Source organism: Drosophila subobscura, chromosome A (assembly GCF_008121235.1).
Source record: "Drosophila subobscura isolate 14011-0131.10 chromosome A, UCBerk_Dsub_1.0, whole genome shotgun sequence".
NCBI lineage: Eukaryota > Metazoa > Arthropoda > Insecta > Diptera > Drosophilidae > Drosophila > Drosophila subobscura.
In genome coordinates, this window is record NC_048530.1 from 15,408,221 (window position 1) to 15,429,461 (window position 21,241).

Sequence of the window (21,241 nt, forward strand, 5' to 3'; positions counted from 1 at the left end):
CATAGACAAAAAATGTACATAATTATGTACTCTACATAATTGCATTTAAATCACTTTAAAAAAAAGAACAAGTTCGTCTGTAGTTTTTTGATTGATTTTGATTTGTTTTCTTTAGTCACACTTCACTGTAGTTAATTAAGTTTTGGAGTTTATTTTTAAAGTTATTTTTTCTTTCTTGTGTTCTTGTTTACCGTTCGAAATTCGGTCTAAGCAGAAGATTGGCGAAGATTTCACTGACCGTCTGGGTTAGGTTTTTACCTTAGTTTGATGGCAATGTGGCGACACTTGACGCATGGCACCTGACCCGATGCAGGAGTTACATTGGCAGTGACAGCAACAGGAGGAGGAACAGTGGCAGTGCCAGTTGCTGTGGAAGCTGCTCTCTTGGCTCCTGGGCTGGCTATTGTGGCATAGAGAGCCTCATCGGCTTCCGCTTTATCCTCCGTTTCTGCCTCTGTTTCGCTGGCAAAGTCCACCACAAGCTGCTCATCCTGCGCTGGCTGCTGTGGCCTTCTGCTGAAGTAGCCCACATGCTGCTCCACTCCCGCATTGGCATCCAGCAGCACCCGCTCGTAGGCGGCGCTCTCGTTCTCGCTGAGAGCGAACCGCTGCTCAAAGACGCGCACGGGCAGCGCGCTCTTCCGGAGCACCTCCATCCGCTTGTGGCGCAGCTCGATGGAGAAGATGAGGCGCACGCGCACGAGGCGCCTCAGGCCTTGGTGGGTGGACTGGGCACGCTGCAGGCGGCGCCGTTGCTGCCGCAACTCGAGCTTCTCTAGGCCGCGCAGCGACTTGGCGTCCACCAGCAGGCTGTGGTTGTAGTCGGCCACCGAGGTGAGGTCCAAGGCGGAGCGGGTGCGTCGCCACGGCACCAGATCGAAGTGGGTGCCCGGCCAGGGATGGAAATTGACCTGGCTGACGGTCTTGTCCTTATCCTGGCGCAGAATCCAGTCCGAACTGGAGCTGGAGATGGGACTGGGATTGGGATTGGGAGTGGCGCTGGGCTTTCCTGCTGTTGGCTGTTGCTTGACGTGCTCGTTGCGTGCACTGGCCTCCGGTTTGTGGCGTTTGTAGCGCGGCACAAGGGTCGCCTCCAGCATGCGTGCATCCAGGCCGTAGTCGCGACGCAGCTGCTCGAGCTCTTTGCTGCTGGCCGTATACTGAGCACCGTTCCACACGATCACCGGCGAACTACTGGGCATGGTCCCGTCCCGTCCCGTACCGAACCGTGCCGTGCCGTACCGTTCCCAGTTCTCCAATTCCCCTATTCCCAATTCCCCTGTTCCCCTATTCCCGCTCTGCTTGGCGTTCTCGTTAGCGTTCTCTGCTCTTTCTCCTGCTCTTTCTCTTGTTTTGTCGCAATCCGCTGATGGCTTTTAATTCTATTTTTGTTGTAGTTGTTGTATTTTTGCTTCTGTTTCGTTTTCCGGTTTCCGTTCGATGTCGCGTTGTCGCGTTTGTCGCGTCTGCCTTCCGTGACGACGTTGACGCAAATGTTGTTTGGCCAAAAATAAAACTTCGACTCTGACTCCGACTCCGACTGCGACTCCCCAACTGAAACAAAAACAGAAACTCCTAATGCAAAAGTTCCGCCAACTGCGCAGCTGGCATCGCTGCCAGCGTCTGCGACAGCGCCAGCGCCAGCGCCAGAGTATGATTAAGAGTTTTTAGTTTTGTTTTTCTGTATTGTTGTGTTTTAGTTTCATTTTTGTATTATTGTTGGTGATGTTTGCTCAACATTGAAGAGACGGCAGCGGCATGAGCAGCCCCGCATTTCATTGTATTACACGTATTTATTTATTTTTCACGCTCACTGCCATGACAAGTCCGGCCAACGCCAACCCTCCTGTTGCTGCTGCTGCTGCTGGCTGCTGCTTCTGCGGACGGCGACTGCGACTGCGACTGCTCCCAGTCATCGCTTCAAATGTTTCACTTGGCTGCGCACGCGCCAACAGCAACAACAACAACAACACCAACAGTCAGAATACAAACCCTCCACGGGGTCGATCAAAATTTTGTTGTTAATAAATGTACTCGTAATATGCTGTATATTGTTGCTGGTGTTTGCAGGGCATTCAACAATTTCCACAGCGAGTTCTATTCTCAGCTAATTGACTGACAGCCAACGGGCCATTGGCATTGTCCAAGCCAATTGGCCAATGATGACAAAATACGATGCAGATAAATGTACATATGAAGCTACCATATTTTACATACATTCATACATAAATATGTACAGACTGAGTGCAGATGCGATGCAGATTTGTACTCTCTCATATATAATTAGATTACTTGAAGTGAAAACTGATTGAACAAAGTTACTTCCAAGATAATAGCGCTCTAATTAGCTATTTTTGCCAGCTCTCTGCAGCTTCTGTGGGCAGCCAGTTAACGGTTCTGGGCCCCCTCCGTCTGTAGGCAAATATCCAAACTGAATGAAGACGCAAAATGAAAATGCCTTGCGCAATCGGCAGAGCAAGACTGCCAGCGGGCAAAGTGTGCCAATAGTTGTATAAAGATCGGAAGGTAGCCATACAATATCCATCTATATATTATTGATATTACTTTGAATGTGTGTCAGATGTGTTTTTGTGATGGACAGTGAACGCATGCGATGAATGCGATTTCTGCAAGCGACATCTGTTCAACCTTCAAGCGAATTCAACTCAAAATTTGAATTTGAATGGAATGAATGCTGCTCGTACGTGAAATGCGGATGGATGGCCAAAAAGCAGATCTGTTATAACGTGCTCTGTTATATTTGCATTATGGATGCTTTATGGGCCCAGCCGAGGCCCTCAATGACAGCCTTTCCAAGCGACATTTACTGGCCCCCCCTGAAGGGTTACTTGGCGCCCACTTAATGGACTTCATCTCTGACATTTTCATTTTCATTTTCATTTTCATTGGCCTTTCTGGGTCACATTGCCAAAGCACAGATAAACGTTGGATAAACAAGAGCGATGATGTAAAATGAAGCTGCAGCCGAAAGCGAAGGTTGAGGATGCCGAAAGCGAAGGTCGAGAATGCTTTCAGGTGCCAGATTGATCTAATACATCCGAGATAGATAGATAGAGAGAGAGAAGGGTGAGGCGCGATTGCGGATGGGAACACCATTGAACCAGAAATCATGACACTGTTCACGCCATTTGAACACACGCCACCATGACTCACGCTCCAAACTGAAGGCGCACACATTTCCCTACTTTTGCAACAAGTAAATACATTTTATTATGAAATCATATTGAGTTTACGAAAACCGAATCCCAAGCAGACACGACTCAGTCAATGGAAACACCCCCATGAGCTACGATTCCCTTTCCCCAGCTACTCCCATCCGCCTCAGACGTGCCTCAGATGCCCCCTGTTGCTCCTGCCATCAGTCAGCTAATTGTTGCCACGCTTGAGCTGATCAAGAACCTTCGAGACTTTGTATTATAAGGTAGATACATCTACATAATTGATGGATGGTTGGGATGGCCCCAGCGCTGATCGAGCCAGGCACAAAGTGTCTACTCCTCTGCAAGTCTAAATTGAAAAATTTAACAGAGAACAACAAGAAATTATTCCGCTTGTTGCAACCCAATTGGATATTCGCCATGGAACTTACTCTAAAATGAATAATAATATATAATTTATGTTTTTAAGGCAGCATTTTGCTGCCTTATGACTCTGATTATTCTGAACCGAATTGTGTCTTTGAACCCTATGAATATCCCCAAGAACGCAGCAACTACAATTATTTTAAGTATTTTTTTTTGAACTAAACAATTGAATCTGCCATAAAAATTGTTTAATGATTCCGCCATATGCCCAAAAAATTACAGGAGAACTTTAATCGGTCTGTAGCCCTAATAAATAAATATTTTGTTTGAAAATTCTGAAGTTTCCTCACAGCTTTCACGTAAAGAACTTCCATCGAAGACTGAATGAAGTCTACAGCATTCAGGGCAAATGTATCCGGCGTAAAGGCAGCCTGCCATTTGCAGTTGTTAAATATTCCAAAAAATGAAAACAAACAAACCAAATCACACCCGAAATCACCTCAAAACGATGCTTCAGTGATTTTGAGGGGTAAAACCATAAAAAGAGGAATAATTTCTTCATGCAGGTGGAGTTGGAAAATAGTGCTGTGCTCGGAATTTGGTGGGTAACGGTGCCCCAGTCGTCGGATGGGAAATGATCGTAAAAGCACCGTCTCCGAGCAACAGCAAAAGCCGCAAAAACCCAGAGGCCCAACCCCAATCCCAACCCCAAAACTCAACAATAATAACATTAATAGTGGAGCAATAAAATAAAAGTGGAAAACGAAACTGCTGCGGGTTGCGGGTTGCTTGTTGCTGCTTTTTGGGTTTTGATCCATTTAGTTATGGATATTAGGCCATTTTGCAATATGATTAAGGATGAGACAGAGAAGGAGAGAGAAGCAATAAGAGAGGAGACGATTCAGTTGGAGGTTCGCATTTTCTGCTTAAAGTTTTCATTTAGAGACAGCTTCTTAAAGTTTTCCGTCAGCTAAATTTGTGCTGTCAGAATTTCCAATTGAATCATTTTCATGGATAGAAAGGGTTTATGGTCACTCAGCTAATTATTAATTTCGATATTAACGCATAAGAATAATTTTTAAAGTGTAAAAACTGCAACTTTCAGTAGAGTTTCCCCAGGCAGAATGAATATTCCGATTGAATTATTATTCAGAAATGGAAACACCACAAATTTCGATGCACTCCCTTCCCCCAAGAGTTACAGTGAGGAAGTGAAGCAAGTTTGTTGGACACTCATCCGCGCCGTTGGCGGAGTTCATTGGTTGTTCGAATACTTTTACTTTTCGCTTTGTTTTATTTCATTATGTGTGGACTTCCATTGTTGTATTTTGCCTGCCCATCAAAAGCAGAACACACCGCTAGTAACGGTCTACGATCGATCGATCGATCGATCGGTGGCGTTCGTTTTCGTCTTTCCATCTCTGCTCGTTCCCCCATCCATCTCGCTCGTCAGTTGCCAATTCAAATTCAAATTCAAAGAATGGAGACGCTGTGAGTTTTCACTTTCGTGTGTGCGTGTGTTTCAAAAGAGCAAACAAAACCGAAAAAATAGAAAGCAAAAGTAAATGTGTGCAAGAAATTTGTTAGACTCTAAACTCAACAACTAAGTAAAGAGCACAGATTCATTCTCTCTCCAGAATTTCCGGCAACTACAGCCAAAAGCTCATCTGGCACGACTCTCTCCCCCTCGGCCTGGCTGTTTGTCTTTCCATTCACATGCAAAATGCATAAACAAATTCAATCATTCAGCGATTCAGACGAAGTGAGTCTGTGAAAGTAAGCCAGAGTCAGAGCCAGAGCCAGAGACCAAACATTTGCCTAACAATCAGTCGTCAGGAAACGGTGCAAACATAGGCAGAGGCATCTGCTTCTGGCTGGGGCTTGGGCTCTGCACCTGAAGCCTCACTCGAGTTGTGACAGGTCGCGTTTCCACTCAACTCTCATCTCCCTCTGCGAAAATAAAAGGAAAACTGCCTGCAGAGACGACAAGTGAATGTGTGGTGAATGGCCCACAAAGGTCCCTCCCGACAAGGCGACTGGAGTGGCTGTCCACAGAACTACTTTGATAAGTTATGCTTTGATTTAATAACAAATCGAATTATGAATCCAATTGATTTGAAAGCTCTTCTAATCAGAGTCTCGAACATTAGTCGAAACGATGAACTTTGCGACTCTCTTTTCGCTGTTCGCTGTTCGCTGTTCGATGTTTGCTGCTGTCGGCTAATGACCAAATGTGTGGAGTGGATTAGCCAAACCGAGTGGAGGCAGCTTGTACGAGGCGAGCACTTGGACAAATGACCAATTATGATGGGCGACACAACACTGAAGACACTCACTTGCCGAGAGAGGGAGAGAGAGAGGCCTAACCCGTTTGCTCAATGCAAAGGAAAACATGAAAATCCATGCAGCGGAGTTTTCTAGTTCGTTTTTGTGTGTCTGCGTCTTTGCTGGAAAATGTCGTATGTAAACGGTTTGGTTTGCCTTAATAATTGACATTGGTGGAAAGCTGCGACTGGCCGCGCCACACCGAGCGAGCTCAGGCCTGGGCCGGTTGTTGACCGCATTGAGAGATTGGCTAACTGCTCTCCTGTGCCCGCCTCAGGCACCGCCCGTCCAGCTAAATAGCCAGCGCCCGCGCCTTCAAGTCTGCGGCGGCACTAAGCACACAAAACCAACGAAAGCAAAAGGATGATGGCTGGCCCCCAGGCCCCAAAGCAGAGGAGTAGGATGATGTTGAATTGTGGCTGATGAGGCATTGCAGATCAGAGCAGAGCAGAGCTGAGCAGAGCTGAGCAGGAGGCGTCAAACGAGTTCCCCCGAACAACTTTAACCAACGTAGTCCTCTCTGATAAGCGAAATTTCACTTTTTCTTTTGCAGTTTCTTGGCTTTTCTTTTTCTTGGCCTCTCCGATTGAAATTTGTGTGCGTTTGTCAGAAAAAGCGTTGCTAATTAACACAAAAAATAAATACAAACAATGATAATTGTCTGGCGATCTACTCAAGTGTTACCCGATTGGCCTGCAATCATTCGATCATTTTGCCCCCATCAATGCAATCTCAGCAAATAATTGCAGTGGGTGTGTGTCGGTAGCTATCTATTTGTGTGTGTCTGCAGATTGCAGTTTGAACGGGTTGAACGAACGCCGGGCAAGAGTTTAAGAGACTCAGTTTCCTTGACCAAAGCAGCATCGAGCTAGAAACAATCACCCCCAAGCCACATACACATGTTCGAAATGAGGCACAGAATTACAATAATATTTCTCAAACTAAGACCAAATGAACGGAAATGTTAAATACAAAACCAGTAACAATAAAAGCAAAATGAAAGGAAAAGTATCTTAAGCAATTCGACGACTCAAATACCCTAACAATATTTAGTTTGAGGTGAACATTTTAGAACGAAAAGAAACAAAGAATTTTAATTTGAAAAATATATTCAATATTAAATTAAATGCAAGTTAAATAGTTCTACCAAAAATGTAAAGAATATGAGTTTTTACACGTTTTTTATTGGAGGAAATGGAATGGAACCACGTTAACAAAATCTTTCTCTTTACAAAGGACTACTCCTGGATTACAGCTCTAATACCCATGGCCAAGCTTGCACCGTGGGATGCCGAAACAAGCCTCTAGCCAAAATGGAAACACCCTGTTGCAAGAGCATTCAAAATAATGCAAGAAATGTTATTAAGCTCAGCGATTGCCGTGTCACAATGAGCGAGTTTTCCCAAAGGGGAGAAGGGGGGACCAGAGGTGTTTGGATCCATTAAGAGAACGGGGAACGGGCGTGAGTGTGTGTGCAACTCCGAAACAAAATACAATTTTAATGCGGTTTTATTATTATTTTGCTCGTTCGTTTTTGGTTTTGGATTCTACACAGCTCGTGCATCGTGGATCACGTCAGTGAGCAGCATGGATATGGATAGCTGCCCCGTTCATTTATCACGGCGCACGCTTTAGAGATGGTATGAAACACAGTCTGACATGGTGTGGCATGCGATATGGAGTTGCATTCAGTCCATTACAACACACTGAAACCCCCCACCAGACAACCCCGGAACAGGGGGCGGGGAGTGTTGCGGAGTGAATTGGAGTCGTAATTATCGCAGCTGGTCGTATAATCAGTCGCAGCCCCCAAAGGGTTGTATAACTTAGGCAAATCCAATCGTGATATGACCAGCTGTATAGAGAAAGCAATCTGAGGCGCAACTTTAAGCACACATTGCCCCTGGGGCATGGAAGATTTTTGATGCTAAAGAGTGCCCCAAAATATAAATATTTCTATCGACTCTCAAGAAAGTTAGGGTCCAAGAAGGGGGAAGATACACCGAACGTTATCGGGAGATGGTATGATGAATCAATCATATTTGAGAGCCTCGTTTGGATGGAAATCAGTTAAGCTTCTCGCCAAATTAATGGCAGACTTCTATATACATATATTATATTTATGATTCTACTTATAATCTGTGTAAGTCTCATATGGCTGTAAGAAGATGATGCTAGGATCAATTCCGCCATTTATTGTTCAAGGGAAGTTGTTAGGCAAATGCACTTTTCAATGCAATAGCTCGGGTTTCTTCAAGGCATTGGCTCTTGGGAACCTTTTGAGCTCCAATGTTAATGTTCCAGCAATAATTGAGATTTAAGTGCATTATCCTGGAGTGAACTTACCGCACACCATTTCCAGTTGGAAGTGCACTTGTCGCCGCTTCTGTCCAAGTGTTTCTCTCTCTCTCTCACAATCTCTTCTTCACACACAAAAGCACTGGCACAGCACACATCATATCATAGTATCTACTATCCCCAGAGTTTCACAAACAATGCCAAAAACAAAACAAAGAAAACAAAAAATATACAAAAACAAAAACCGTTAAGTTGTTATCAGCTGCAGTTTGTGTGAGCAACTAAGATTTGTTTTTTGTTCTGGCTCAGTTTTAGGTTCAACTATCGATCGGGCGGCGTCTCGTGCGGTGGTGTTGGCGGTTTGTAGAGCGCGGCACGTGCTGGGCGTACAATGGTCGCGGCTTGTTTGAGGCTTGAGGCCGGTTGGTGGTTGTTGCAGACCAGCTCGGCCAGCGGTCGCCAAAGAAATGTAAGAGCCAAAAGCAGCGGACCCCAAAGAAGTGCCGATCGAGAAAGCTCTTTGGACTTGTTGTTGCTGTTGCTGTTGTTGATGTAAACACAAGCTCAGTCGGGTATGCAGCAGGTAGGCGCGTGCGTTTGCTTGTGTGTCAGTGTGTGTGTGTGTGTGCGCGCTCGGCTGCCGCTGCGCTGTGGCTGTGGCTGCTGCTGCGGCTGTGGTTTGTCTTAAGTTGATTTTCGATGCGCTTTTTGCACATTGCTAGACTTTTTCTTGCTCGCCTTTTTGTATTTTCAGCATGCTGGAATTTCTATATTACCCTATAAGCGGGTACTCTGACAACGAGCAAAGCGCTGAAGCTCAGTAGTGAGCTCAAACATAAACAACGAAGAATCTACTCATCGAGCTTTAAGCATAACTGGAGCTTAATTGCAATCTATTTTATTTAGTTATTTTGTGTATTTACCGTTTATTATTATTATTGTGCTTCTAAGCTTAATTCCTGTTAATCCATCGACAACCCCGAGCCGCAAGAGCATAAAAACTTCGCCAAGACATGGCTGAACTTAATCCATATTTTTTTGTTGTTTTTGTTTATACGTTTGTATTCGCTGTATTCAATAGAATTTTTATGCTTTTTTATGGTCAAGCTGGCGGCGTCATGCGCGTTAGCAGCGCTAGATGATGGGGCCTCATCTTCCCATCTGCCTAACGGTTGTTTATGGCCAGTTTAAGGTTTTATGCATAATTGTTTGAGTCGTTGCTCTCTCGCTCTCTCGCTCTCTCTCTGACTCTCGACACTCCAACACTCACCACCACCGCTGCACAAACACCAAGGTGGCCACTGCAAAAGCTCATTTAAATGCAATCAATCAAAAGTTTACAGCTAATTAGCCGCAACGATGGACAATGCAATTTAATAGAATTATTGAAGTCCCCCACACTTCAACAGTGTTGCCCCTCGATCGATCGATCGCCACTAATGAGGCAACACTTGATTGGCAGTTGACCATCGATTGATTTGTTGCCGCTTTACGATGTGTTTACGATGCAGCAATTTGCACCGCGAGCTTTGACCCTGCTCTTTGCAGCAATCGATTATTTGTAACTGTCGCAATGCACTCACCTGAGAGCCGTCGGTTGATAGTTGGAGAGCATCCTCATGCTGCCACCAAATCGATGCTGCTGGGAGGGCAACGGTTGCTGCTGCTGCTGCTGCTCGTGGTCTGCCTCGGCCTGGGGGTAGCCACCATTCCGACTGATGCGGCTGGCATGGGAGCCCCGCTCCGAGTTGCATTTGGAACCGCAGAGGGAGTTATCGCAGAAGCGGCAGCACTTGTTGTAGCTGAACGTGGAGGTGCAGAGTGTGCAGAAGGAGTCCAACTGGGACTCGGCCCGGTCGTCCTCCACATCTCCATCGACATCCATGTCCATGTCGTGGCTGTGTCGTCCAATCTTGAGGGTTTGTGTGTTGCTGCTTTGATCCTCATCCGAACAAAAGTTGTACCTATCGCTCTCCGTGTCGTCCTCCTCCTCCTCCCCCAGGCTGCTGCCAGCACTGCCGGCGCCCTCATGGCTGGGTCCGTTGTGGGTAGCGGGGGAGGAGGGTGGCAGCCCAAAACTGCTCAGCGGACAGGAGGGGTAGCGGGTGAGTGGAAACTGACGCACATTGTACTTGCTGGCCATCGACAGGTTCTCATTGAAGTAGATCACATTGGCACCGTGGGCGAGCTGTCGCTCCCGCTCCCGCTCCCTCTCCCACTCCAGCTCCCTGTCTCTATCTCTATCTCTGTCCCTGTCTTTTTCGCGTTCTCTATCTCTGTTCCTCTCCCGCTCCCGGCTCTGCTCAAGCCCAGCAATGCTCCTGCTAATGCTGAGGTCATGGTACTTGCGCAGAAAGGCCGCATTGCAGTCAGCGGCTGTGTATTCGTGGAGCTTCTTCGGCTTCTGGGCCGCAGGCAGCTGCTGAATTGTGTGCTGAATGTGTGGGATGCCATTTTGATTGCTGCTGCCATTGCTGTTGTTGTTGTTGTTGTTGCTGTTGTTGTTGCCGCTGCTGTTGTTGCCGCCAGAGCGTAGAAGGTCGAAGAGCCGCTGTTTAAGGTCGCGCATGGCGACATGGGACAGAGCGGTTCACTCAAATCTGCAAGGAAAGAGTGCCAGAATGAGTGAAAAGTATAACTAAACATAGACTATACATAGTTACAGTAGTAATTATTAAACACTTCAAAGCAGCAAAAAACTAAACACAAATAAAGCATCAAATTTCGATACACTTGCCGCCAAACGATTATCGTTGACAGAGGTGAGTTTCATAGCAATAAGCACTGAGAGCGGTGCAGAACCAAATGAGTTGTATATCACGCAGCTCATCACAGTGCGCATGCCATGGTATATTGGTATATACCAACATACGTGCCACAACATTTTTCAAAACGTAGCATTCCATTTCCACTCACGTAACGTTTTGTGGCATTTGTGGTGGTTGACCTTTGTAATTTTAAACTTAATTTGAAAACTTTCCAACAAATGCAGGTAGTGAAAACTAGCCAGTCTTATGGAAAATCTATTGATAAATCTGTTAAAATTACAGTTTTACTGCGGAAACTTCTAACTAGCTAGTAATATCAAATAGAACATCAATATCGAGGAATATGATTTAAGATTACAGTATATTTACGGTATATTTTGCAAATTAGAAGGTATATTTCAGAGTTTCTGACAGTATTTCGATATTTATCGATTATCGATAACTCCACGGTCACACTGTATAAAGCTGTATAAATAAATATTCGTTTATTTTTGCTGTACATTCACAAAATTCTATAGTTGCTACAGGTAAATTAGACACCCCAATCAACACCCTATGCCGAATCTGTTAATCATCAACGACGCCCCTTTTAGTTGCCTGCTAGAGCACGATGAGTTCCCAACGCGGTAACGTCAACCGCACACGTGCCCAGAAACACAAAAATCGTTTTGTATTCAAGAATGATCTGCACGACAAAACGCCTCAACAGATGCGACTCAACTCGATGCATGTCTCGACGGTGTGCCAGCGCTGCAAGGAGGTGATCGAGTGGAAGATCAAATACAAGAAGTACAAGCCGCTGACACAGGCGAAGACCTGCAGCCATTGCAAGGAGAGGACAGTGAAGAAGGCCTACCATGTAATCTGTCGGGAGTGCGCCATCAAGGCACACGCCTGCGCCAAGTGCCTGAAGACCGCCGACGAGGTGGCCATAGAGGCGCCCGAGCCCACGCCACAGGAGGAGCAGCAACTGCAGGTGGAGATGGATCGCTTGGTCAAATCTTTCTCGGAACGCAAGCGTCGCGCCTTTCTGCGCTTCATGGCCAAGGGCAAGAAACCAGAGACAGCTGAGAAGGACGAGGAAACTCAGGAGATCGAGGAGAAGGCGAAACGTGTGGCCCACACTCGCGCCGAGCTGTTGGATAAAATTAAGCAACTGAACCTAGCCGAAGAGGACGATGAAGAAGATTACGATGATGAAGATGATGATGATGAGGACGCTGAGGAGGATGATTCCGAGATAGATTCAGAGGATGATAGCGAGGAAGAGCAAAAACATGTTAAAGCGAAATAAAGTTTCTAATTTGTAATTGTTGGCCCTACTTTAATTATCATGGTATATTAATCATGAAAACTAGCCAATATTGTTTAATAATATATGCAAATCGAGGAATATTTTTGGTATATTTTGAAAATGATTAGGTATATTTCTGAGAGTCAGGTAATATATTTTATCGATAAGTCGTCCGCGGTCACACTGGTCCATAAATACACCTCTGCCTCGATGCCCACGTGCTGCTGGTAAACTCGAAAGTGACCCGAACCCTGGCCTCGTCGGCATCCAAAATTGAACGCGTGCTGGCCGCGGCGGCACTCAAAGGCAACGGCTCTCGGGCAGACCTGAACAGGCAGCGGAACGGCTTCGGCTTGGTGGGTGTGCGGCAAATACCCCCACATCCGGATAACCAAAATAATCCGCTGTATGGGAGCGCACCGGTCTACCCATTTTTCGCTATCGCTCAATGATTCAGAACACGCTGCAACAGCACCAGGTGAGTCCCCGAAGCTCTCTCTTTTCCTCTCTATCTGTCTTTGCTTAACGCTTGTCCTCTCCTTCCGTGCAAAGGTTCTCGTTGTCAAGGGTAGCACTGGCTCTGGCAAGTCCACGCAGGTGCCGCAGTATGTGCTGGAGTGGGCGGCAGACAGAATGAACGAGGTGCGGATTGTGGTGAGCCAGCCGCGACGCATAGCGGCCATCAGCGTCTCGGAGCGAATCTCCAAGGAGCGGGGCGAGCTGCCAGGCGGCACTGTGGGCTATCAGATTCGCATGAACAGTAAGTGATGCCTGGCAATGTGTTTTCCGATGATGTTAAATTCCATTTTGCTTGCAGGCAATTGCACCAGCCACACTGCGCTCACGCTGACCACCAGTGGCTGCCTGCTGCGGGCTTTGACCATGGATACGGAGGCGTTCTTTGAGACCGTCACCCACTTGATTATCGATGAGGTGCACGAGCGTGACTTGGACACGGACTTTCTGCTGCTGGTCATCAAGCTGGAACTGCAGAAGAATCCCCATCTCCGGGTGATTCTAATGTCCGCGACCATGGATCTGGATGCGTTGTCCGCATACTTTGGCAATGTGCCCGTCCTGGATGTGGAGGGGCGCAGCTTCGGGGTGCGCATCTTTCAGATGGAGCAGATTCTCAGCGAGACTGGCTACATGACCGCGGCCATGAAGCACATTTTGGGCAAGAAGATTGACACCGCCACAGCGGACGAGCTGCTGCATGCGTACATTCTCACGCGCTACATGGAGTCGGACATTGACAACAATCTGATTGTCTCCCTGCTGGAGCTGCTCGTGAAGAATGGCGAGAAGGCTGCGGTAATTGTGTACCTGCCGGGCTACAATGACATGACCTCGCTGATGGAGAGTCTGTACAACTCTCTGCCGGCTGACAAAATACAAATACTTCTGCTGCACAGCCAGGTGGAGAATCACGAGCAGAAGAAGATATTCCGCAATTACCCGAATGTTCAGCTGACGATCATTTTGAGCACCAACATTGGACAGACGTCCATCACCATACCGGAGCTGGTGTACGTCATTGACTTGGGCAAGTCCAAGATGAAGATCTATGACGCCAAGACGAACGCCTCGCAGCTGGCCACAACGCCCATTTCGCAGGCGGATGCCCTGCAGAGGGCCGGTCGGGCTGGTCGCATCCGTGATGGCATCTGCTATCGTCTGTACTCCAGCGAGCAGTTCGCCAAGATGAACTTCTACACCATACCGGAGATCCAGCGACGCACGCTGGACGAGATCTGTCTGCTGACGAAGATTGCAGCTCCCGAGCAGTCCATACCGACGTTTCTGTCGCAGGCACTGGATGCGTCGCAGCCGGAGGCCGTCGATCAGGCCTGCTCGCGGCTCAAGCTCTTGGGCGTGCTCCAGGAAACCAATGAGTCGATCACCATGCTGGGCCGGATCATTGCGGAGCTGCCGCTGAGCGTGCAGATGGGTAAGTGCGTGGTGTACTCGATATACTATCGATGCCTGGGCAGCATGTCCATCATTGCCGCCTTCCATTCTGTCCGCGATCCCTTCGTGCTGCCCGTCGATCGGCGCCGGAGCTTCTATCCGCAAGAGGCGCGCCTCAAACTGACCGAGAACTGCCACAGCGACTTGATCGGAATGATAAGTCGACGCGGCCACAAGGAGCTGGCCCAGTTCTGCGAGCGCAACTATCTGTGCTCCAACTCCATGGCCATGTTTGTCTCGGCCGTGTCCACGCTGCGGGAATCTGTTTGCCGCATCTTCAAGCTGGATCAGACCGCCAAGCGCCACGCCAGCGCCAATGACAGGGACAACAACATGCTGCGGCTGGCCCTCACCGCTGGCCTCTACCCCAATCTGGCCTATTACGACTACACCAAGAACGAGCCGGTGGCCGAGTGCGATCCGAACGTACTTGTCTCGCGCAACTCTTGCCTCTTGGGCAAAAAGAAGATGCGCACCCTGCCCAGCGAGTGGGTGCTGTATGTGGAGAAGACACACGTCTCGGAGTACAAGTCGTCGCTGGAGCACACCAGTCTGGTCAGCACCCTGCACGTGGCCATTGCCGGTGGAAAGGAGCTCAAGATAGCCAAGCGACCGAGCAGCAACCTTGGCCTGCTGGACACTGCACCCAAGGGGCAGCTGTGCATCGATCACTGGGTACGCATTTGCCTGCACCCGATGTTCGGGGAGCAGTTGATCACTCTGCGAGCGCTCATCAAGCGTGAAAAATTGTCTTAAAACATATTCCGATTAAGGATGGCAGATGCCGCAAAGGAACCTAAGTTCCAAAATCCACGTAAAGTGGTTCAACAGCCCAACCCCGATAATTTCGAAGAACGGTTTGAGGAACGGCCTCCTGCAGTAAAGCAGAAACAAAAATCAGCAATACCTGATAAGCGCACAAGAGAGAAGAACAAAAAAGAAAGCGCCGAGAAAAAGACTGAGGAACAATTCCGTGGAAAAGTCCAAACTGCACCCAAGGATGAAGATCTATGGGATGTACCTGGCTTTCAAAGCTCAATACCTATAAGCAGCGGTTACTCACACAACCTCGACTTCTCAGGTTACCCAGCAGTGATTCAAGCGTCATACAGAAACATGCGAAAACTAAATCCCAGGATAGAGAAGAGTTTGCCTTACTGTGTATACCAACACAGCTGCGTTTAACCGTGAAACGGCGTTTAACCGTTAAACGCAGCTGTGTTGGTATACACAGTAAGGCAAACTCTTCTCTATCCTGGGATTTAGTTTTCGCATGTTTCTGTATGACGCTTGAATCACTGCTGGATAACCTGAAAAGTCGAGGTTGTGTGAGTAACCGCTGCTTATAGGTATTGAGCTTTGAAAGCCAGGTACATCCCATAGATCTTCATCCTTGGGTGCAGTTTGGACTTTTCCACGGAATTGTTCCTCAGTCTTTTTCTCGGCGCTTTCTTTTTTGTTCTTCTCTCTTGTGCGCTTATCAGGTATTGCTGATTTTTGTTTCTGCTTTACTGCAGGAGGCCGTTCCTCAAACCGTTCTTCGGAATTATCGGGGTTGGGCTGTTGAACCACTTTACGTGGATTTTGGAACTTAGGTTCCTTTGCGGCATCTGCCATCCTTAATCGGAATATGTTTTAAGACAATTTTTCACGCTTGATGAGCGCTCGCAGAGTGATCAACTGCTCCCCGAACATCGGGTGCAGGCAAATGCGTACCCAGTGATCGATGCACAGCTGCCCCTTGGGTTGGTATACACAGTAAGGCAAACTCTTCTCTATCCTGGGATTTAGTTTTCGCATGTTTCTGTATGACGCTTGAATCACTGCTGGGTAACCTGAGAAGTCGAGGTTGTGTGAGTAACCGCTGCTTATAGGTATTGAGCTTTGAAAGCCAGGTACATCCCATAGATCTTCATCCTTGGGTGCAGTTTGGACTTTTCCACTGAAACGAGGGCACCATTGCCCTCAACTAAGTCATGCCCAGGTCATGTTTATTGTTTTTCTGTGATAATTGTTTCTCGATTAAGACTGACTCGTTTTATAATTTGTTTGCCAAATTGTAACCCAAACTATTCATTGACTTTCGGCTACAATTTCATGTCTCGACTGATTTGATTGATTGACAACAACAACCAACCACCCACCCACCACCCCAATTCCGTACTTATTAACTATCAATTAGCGACTAAATTTGTTCTCAAAGCCCACAAGATGACTGCGCCCACACACACTCAAGGAACGTCTGATTTAAATTGCTTGAACTGGATCAATTACCAACATGAATCAAAGATAGAAACACAAACAAAATAATCGTACACCAGTAGAGCTGAAGCTACGCGACAGTATTTTAAAATCTAAATGTATTTCAAGTAAGCAAGAAAATGAGAAAACATTCCGCACATTTCTTGCACTTCTGCAAGTATTTTACTTATGAATGTTGTAACGAAACCAAACGAAAAACAAAACAAAACTGGATAAACAGGGATCTAATCTATCTTGTGCGATTTTTGTGTGTTTATAAATGTATTCAATCATTCAATGCAACAAAAATAAACCAAAAAAATGTGTGCTAGTTAGACCCTTAATTGATTGAGTGGGGCTGGGGCATGGGGCAACGTAATTGCTGCGTGAAAATACATATGTGTGCCACAAGTGCCTCCTCAGTGTCAGAGTCAGAGTCAGCGTCAGTGTCGGAGCTGGGTGTTGCCGCCCTCAGGTGCACTGGGCCATGCTATGCCCAAAATGTACATGCAGCTGATGATGCTTCTGTTTCGGTTCACCTGCCACACCTGCCCCACCTGGCTGCCCCCCGGTCGGACCAAGTGCGGCCCATTCAGGCGAAAAACAACAAAAACGAAAGAGTAAACCTAATTGCATAGACGACGCGCAGTCAATAAACCTGAGGCAGCCGCCGGCTCACAGCTTTGGATCTTGTCTTGTCGCTGCAACAACAATGGGGCACAAATATACCGGAGCGTGCAGCAGTGGCAGCAGCAGCAGCAGCAACAACAACAACAACAGCAATTACAACAACGCTGCTCCAACTAACTGCAAAGAAAGTGAAATTATTATTTGTATTTTTTCATCTGTCTGTTGTACGAGTATTGCTGCCTATTTTAGATTTGTGTCTGTCAATGGGCAACGCCAGGGAGAGCATTACGAATCTCAATAGCCCTCTAGCCAGCGGACCCTCGACTAATGCCCCAACAAAGCTTCGTTCAATGCAGACTTATTTCTAGATATTTTTATTGGCTATTCATTGGACACCGCCGCGAAAGAGTCGAGCATTCTTTGCAGTAGAATAAATTCCATTGTTCGAATTCCAAACTGAGGAAAACGAAAGTTGGTCACTTTTTACACCGCTTGCATTGTGTTCTGAGACTACAGAAGCTTTACTTTTATTTGGCTAAATAAATCGTAAGGGGTGTTCAAATTTTAATAAGAAAAGTTGCGCGCTCTGTGGCTTTTTTGCAGCTTAAGAAAATGTATATAAATTTGCGATTGATTGGGGATTAGTTAACCATTTATCCAGCAGCTATAAACAGTATGTAAATACGTGGACACAAATCGGGAGAAAACTAATTTTGTTGTGCATAGAAAGCAAAACTATTAAAATATTCTGTCTACATATTTATCCCATACTTAAAAAATTAACGCCGCAATAAAAGCTAGGCCAAGACGTGCCCAACGAGTCCTGGCGTCCAAAAACCCAAAGTATGCGCCTTCCATCCGCCCGCTTAACCACAATACTTGCAACTTGCAACTTGCAACTCATCAATGGCAATTGCTGTAAATGGCTGTTGTAAATGGTCCTCCTCCATTAAGCTGAAAGCAATTTGGTTGCCTGTCTGGTGTCTAACGGAGAATGAGAAGCCATGGAAAATGAGTGCCACCAAGGTGGCAGGCCTGGCAATCAAGCGAACTGCAAATCAATTTTCCAAGATGCGTTAGCCTTTGTCCGCCATGGCCATAGCCATTGAACTTTTGTTTGGCTAGAGGTCTGATCGGGGAGACCGGAGATCGGGTATAGTGGCTGGGGCCTGTGGTTTGGGAGGAGCGCAAAAATGGTTGCCGATTGGCATTTGCTCTCGAAATCAAATGGCATGGCTCGGCTCGCAGGCAACGCTAATGGATCGACAATAAACTTGGCTAACAAGTGGAATTGGTAGCGGCAGCAGCGGGCGCCGGCAGGCAAGACTTTGCCAGCTGTAGGTTGAACGCACTCGGTCGCCAAACAATTTGAGCTGAAATTGTTATCCGTTCGGCTGGTGACTTGCTCTGCAGGTGTCCACAACAGGAAGGCTCCACCACCACCAACAACTACTGATCAGAGTGGGATCTGCTGTAAGGGGTAAGCAGCATTTGAGCCCAGTTAATAACTGAAGAAACGAGCGGGAACTGTCTTAAGCCTCTGTTGAACCTATAATTGTGAAATTCGAGACGAACCTTAGTCATGCGCATGACACACAACTCTTCAGAGTCATGCACACGACATGCAATGTGTTTTAAGTTGGTCGAAAATAGTTTAAACATATTCAGAGGATTATATTTGGCTTTATTTTGGGTCATGCACACGACATGCAATTCTTCTGAGTCATGCACGTGACATACAATTTGTTTTTCGGTGGTTTTTAGTATTATTACATTATACTAATTTCATTGTAATTCGTAAACTACAAATTTGAAGCTGTAAACTCACTCATTTGTGAACCAAAATAGTTTTTACATTTACTTTAAATATTTCTTACAAGTCTTTGCCTTCGTCCAGCCATCACTGTACGTTTCAATATTTGATCGAAGATCTCCGTTTTGTCTGTGACGTTTCGATGAAATGTGAGCTAATGATGGGGCCCTCAACTGATTGATGATGGCTCCGCGGCACGGCCGTCAGCATCAGTGTCAGCTTTGGGTCTGTCTTCGGGACCGACAGATACAGAGACAGATACAGTTACATAATTACATCAAATTGATTTCGTTGGAGTCGCTCGCCGCCGGAGCTGTGCTGCTCCCAAAGCTACCGAATGGCCAGAGGCTGGGAACGGATGACATCACCCAGCGCCCAGCGGCATCATAAATAAATAAAAGCAAAAAATCCAAAAATGCAACAACGATCGGCAGACAGTGCAGCACGGAATGCGCCTCGGTAATGCCTAATTAGGAATTACAATAAATATATGTACGAGTATGCATCCAGGAGGGGGTAGGCATGTCACGGCATGAACCAAACTCCGGCTGCCGTTGCATTGGGTGAAAGTCTGCGCCGCCGCTGTGGGGTCAAATCAATAAGGCTGGGCGGCGACCCGGCCTGTCTGAAGTGGCAGTTCAGTTAAATGATTTAGTGGAGCGTTTGCAGCTATGTGCCTCGTTTGGCCGCCCTTTCATGGGGCAACACCTTTCAAAATAACGCCTAATTATGTCATTAAGAAGCATGGGTAGGTAGCTGGGTCTGTGGGTACTCTTTTTTTAGTTTGTGAAACTGATTACTGAACCTGGTGAGCAGTTTTGCATTTGAATTTGGCTGTGAATTTGTGGCTCTAACTGTGTGGCTTTTGGGCAGACTTCCTACCAATGGGGTATCTTCCCTCACGCTTGCTGCTGACCGCTCAAGTGGGTTTTATTATTGTTGATTTGCAGTTTGCTTTCGTTTTGGGTAACCCTCCGCTCGATCTGTGCGGTAAAAGCGAGTCCGATGGGGGGGAACCGAAAAAAGTAAAAGCCAAAACGAGAGTGAAGTGCTGGCAAAACAAGCTCGAATCGTGATTCGCATTTGGCCATGGCCAGCAGCAACAACAAACGGAGGCAGGAGCCGGAAACCAGAGCCAGCAGCTCTGACCCGATCGAAGAGCACGGAAGTGCACGTTCGGTCAACCAGATGCCGCAATCAATCATTCAATAATATTACAAATATTACAAATCCATCAATCCATCGATCGGCTTATGTATATCCATATCCATCATGATAAATAATGTATGCACAAATCAAAAGTCACGAATGGTGTAACAATTTCAGTTTGTTTCGTTGTCACAACGAAATGTCTTAATGACCATTAAGACTTTGCCATTTCTTTTTTTTGTTTTTGTTTTTGTTTTTTTTTACCTCTCGATCGGATTCAGTCATTAAATTGCCAACACGAAAAAGAAATGGTGTGTGTTTGTTTCGGCAGTTCCCGAAAACTGATAATCTTTTGATGATCTTTTCATTTGTTTTATGTAAGACAAAACCAGAAATTGCAACAGAGAGGCCGAGAGATTGGTGCCGGCCAGCCGGAGGCGTGGCAAATGGCAGCAACAACATTGGCGATAACATGACCAGCAGGCAGGCAGCAGCAACAAGCAGCAGCAGCAGCAGCAGCAACATCAAAAGCAGAGACACAGGCAGCAATAATCGGCAACAATCTGCAACATCAGCCGGTCTGCAGCGAACATGAGCATCAACCGTGTACAACTTGTTGCAGAGGCTGGTGTCAAGAGCCTACACTCCGCCTCTCCGCTGCACTCCGTCCCGCTGCTCCTCACGTTTCGCTTGGCCATTTCTCTGGTCAAGCGCCAATTGAGTTGTGAGATGTGACAGGCTGTCTGGTCAAGCTATGCCACTACCTGTACACTCTTCACGACAGCAGGTTCCCCCCTCATTCAAAAGGTCAGCAGATTCCAGTGCACGAACCCGGAGGTCCCCCCCTTTGCCTTCGCCTTCGCCATCGTGTGGCGCATCGTGATGTGGCTTGGGAGCGAAAGAGGTGAATTGCCTGTCATGATTATGTGATTGCACCCATGATGTATAGCCCCTTTAATCTCTTAAGTTTTAATTTGGCTGTCTGGCTTATACAATTGCCAACTTTTTCTTCGTTTTTTTGGGTTTTTCAATTTCTCGCAATGTGCGATGGAAAATGGAAACACATACAGGATAAGCATGGAATTATAAGTCCAGAGGGTTTCAAGATGCGAGTATTCGTGGCTAATTTAGATTTGTCCGACGTCAGCGATGAACGATTTGTGTGCAGTGATGTACTGATGATGTCGGGCCACTAACACCTTTCATT

At 46.7% G+C, this 21,241-nt stretch overlaps 3 protein-coding genes across 3 annotated transcripts in view; 2 read left to right on the forward strand and 1 right to left on the reverse strand.

Moving 5' to 3' along the window:
• Positions 1-1,227, reverse strand: part of LOC117899471 (putative uncharacterized protein DDB_G0293878) — a 28,161-nt gene extending 26,934 nt beyond the window's left edge. Inside the window, exons 1-2 of the mRNA XM_034809499.1 lie at positions 1,027-1,227; positions 259-975 (exon numbers count right to left, since the gene is read on the reverse strand). Coding sequence (XP_034665390.1) covers positions 259-975; positions 1,027-1,202 — 893 coding nt within the window. The 5' untranslated portion in view covers positions 1,203-1,227. The remainder of the gene's footprint in view (positions 1-258; positions 976-1,026) is intronic.
• A 10,105-nt stretch (positions 1,228-11,332) lies between these two features.
• On the forward strand, positions 11,333-12,246 carry LOC117899930 (uncharacterized protein C9orf85 homolog). The gene is made up of 2 exons (XM_034810099.1): positions 11,333-11,463; positions 11,530-12,246. Exon 2 carries the CDS (start codon positions 11,547-11,549, stop codon positions 12,228-12,230), a length of 684 nt encoding a protein of 227 aa, XP_034665990.1. The 5' UTR covers positions 11,333-11,463; positions 11,530-11,546; the 3' UTR covers positions 12,231-12,246.
• Positions 12,247-12,424: 178 nt separating this feature from the next.
• On the forward strand, positions 12,425-15,169 carry LOC117899627 (ATP-dependent RNA helicase DHX29; the record flags this gene model as incomplete). Its single annotated transcript, XM_034809785.1, is given in 4 exon segments — positions 12,425-12,638; positions 12,641-12,708; positions 12,783-12,990; positions 13,048-15,169. Coding segments are annotated over 4 exon segments (2,400 nt in total), but the record flags the coding sequence as incomplete, so codon positions are not given.
• Positions 15,170-21,241: the final 6,072 nt, after the last annotated feature.

Excerpts from the sequence above, each read along its gene's own strand:
- LOC117899930 (XM_034810099.1), top strand. The coding sequence starts at position 11,547 with ATGAGTTCCCAACGCGGTAACGTCAACCGCACACGTGCCCAGAAACAC.